The sequence below is a fragment of the Musca vetustissima genome, unplaced genomic scaffold (genome assembly GCF_032173495.1).
Source record: "Musca vetustissima isolate MV318-11 ecotype Yass unplaced genomic scaffold, APGP_CSIRO_Mvet_v1 utg22990, whole genome shotgun sequence".
Classification (NCBI taxonomy): Eukaryota; Metazoa; Arthropoda; class Insecta; order Diptera; family Muscidae; genus Musca; species Musca vetustissima.
Window position 1 is genome coordinate 117,024 of NW_026883958.1, and position 2,331 is coordinate 119,354.

General features: G+C 41.1%; 1 protein-coding gene across 1 annotated transcript; it reads right to left on the bottom strand.

The window, feature by feature from the left end:
* Positions 1–464: 464 nt before the first annotated feature.
* LOC133330947 (uncharacterized) lies at positions 465–1,826 on the bottom strand. The gene has a single exon (XM_061539345.1). The coding sequence runs from the start codon at positions 1,824–1,826 to the stop codon at positions 465–467; it is 1,362 nt and encodes a 453-aa protein (XP_061395329.1).
* Between the last annotated feature and the right edge of the window lie 505 nt (positions 1,827–2,331).

The window sequence follows — 2,331 nt, forward strand, 5'->3', positions numbered from 1 at the left end:
TGTTTAGATCTTCATCATCCCAATTGATGTCTTACATTTTCCCAATTAAAATACAATTTTTTATTTTAATTTTCAATTTCTTCTTTATTTTATTTTTTTTTTGTTATGTATATATGATTAATTTAAACTAAGAATTATATAGACACTTAGACTAGAATTTTATAAATATTTAAAATACACATACATACAAACTATTTAAACAAAACTAAAGAAAATAAACAAATTTATTGTTTTTAAGGCTTAGAGCTAAATTGTGGAGATTTTAGAACAGAAAAGAAAATTTGGACTCAGATATAATGGGTCCACAATAATATTATTATTTGTTTGCTTGCATTAATTTAATATCACAAAATGCACAATTATTTATAAATAAATAAAAAATATATAGTCATTCGACCAATAAAACACAACAATTTTCAACGTCGAAGCCGTCGGCTTTAGAAATAATTAAACTCGTTCCTTAGTCATTTCGAGTAGGCGGCAGCAGCAGCAGCCGCCGCTGAAGATCTCTGAGAATTTATGCGCGACGAATTCAACTGTTGTTGCTGCTGTTGAAAATTCCCATTATCACCTTGGCCAGGTGGGGTATTTGGCGGTGTTCCACTCGCTTGATCGCTGGCCTTATCCTGATGAGCGGTCATGTGCCGTGTCAAATGATGACGTTCCCGGAAAGATTCCTGACAAACCGGGCATTTTAATTTCTCTTCACGTTTACGACGATTTGGATCCGATGCTACTTCACTTTTGTGATGGGAACGCATGTGATAGACCAAATCGCTGGTCATGCGAAAACTGATATTGCACTTGGCACACACGTTTTGAGCGGTCAGCGTAAATGTTGAGGCCAAGGTGGGTGGTATTAGCGTGGAGAGAATAGCTGCGGCGGCAGGATTTTGTACCATACGTGGCATTATTTCCGGCGGTGGAAGTGGACCGAAGGGATGTGGCATTCCAGCCCCGGCATTTGGTGGAAATGGAAATCCTGGATAGACGGGTATAAATCCTGGAGGACTAGCTGGTGGTGGTGGTCCAGCCTGATGTTCGGGACTCATAACGGGAGAGCGGTACAAGAATTGTTGCTTCAAACGTTGGGCCTGGAGGTTTTGAACCGATTGAAATGCTCCATTTGGTGAATATTCAGGGCGGAAATTTTGATAACCCATTGTGGGTGACAAGGCCGCCGGCGATGATGGTAAACTATCAATGGAAATTATGTCATTACTACTACCACTGGCGGAGCGGGGTGGAGTTGTGGCCACAGGTGGACTCATAGAGGAGCAACTCAATTGATCTGGACTTAGGGGAGGTGCAGGTTGTCCTGGCGACTCGAGCCGAGAATTGACTTTGGTAAATGCACTTTTCAATGGATGCGACTCCCAATCATTGGAAGCTATCACCAAGGTAGGATCATCGTAAATTCGAGGAGTCCTCACGCTGATTTGAGGATATTGCCGCAAATTTGGTTGTTTAGCTGGTTGTGGTTGATATTGTTGCTGCAGTTGTTGTTGTTGCAACTTTTGCTTTTCCTGTGACACCTGACTGGCCTTCAAACGTTCATCGGGCATCATCAAGAAGGCCACATCAAACGAACGTTTCAAAGTTGTGGTTTTGGTCACAATTGGTGTCCTTGGAGACATTTGATTGCTATCCTCATTTGGTGGTGTTGGTGGAGTTGTTGATATTTGTAAATCCTTGGGAGTTTGTTGCAAAAGTGGCTGGTGATGCTGCGGATGATGATGTGGTTGTGGTGGTGATACGGTCCTGGGCGAGTCCTGCAATGGAGAGGCTCGTTGTATTGTATGTGCATGGCTGCTATCCATTATCATGTTCATTGATTTAGTCCTTGGGAATTGTAATTTTTTCACTTCACTATAAGTTTGTGATTTTTTTTTAAAGAATAAAATTCCAATCACTTCTAGTTTCTGTTCTTTAATTTTTAAAATTTACTCCAATTTGAATATTTTCTCAATTTTTGTCTAACTTTGTTTCTTTTGCCCGCACTCACTTTGCTGTTCCGTCTCTGGTGACGTCTAAACGTAAACTGGTCCTTTGCCACAATCTGTTCTGCTTTATGTAGACTCCTTTTTTCTGGTTGGATTGTCATTGCCGCCGCAGCCTCTGTTATGAACATCCTCACATATAAATCTAGTTGGAATCCAGTTTAAATTGTTGCACTCCATCCACCAGCCCACCCTCCTGGCCATTCTGTCAGCCAGCCAACCAACCAACCACTCACACATCTGTCCTGATTTTTGTTGGGCTCTTCTGTTCTGTTCTGTTGTGTGTTCTTTTATGAAGGACACCCCTTATGTTATTCATGGCTATGCCTTC

What these genes read in the sequence shown, in the direction of transcription:
- LOC133330947 (XM_061539345.1), bottom strand. Translation starts at nt 1,826, where the DNA reads ATGATAATGGATAGCAGCCATGCACATACAATACAACGAGCCTCTCCA.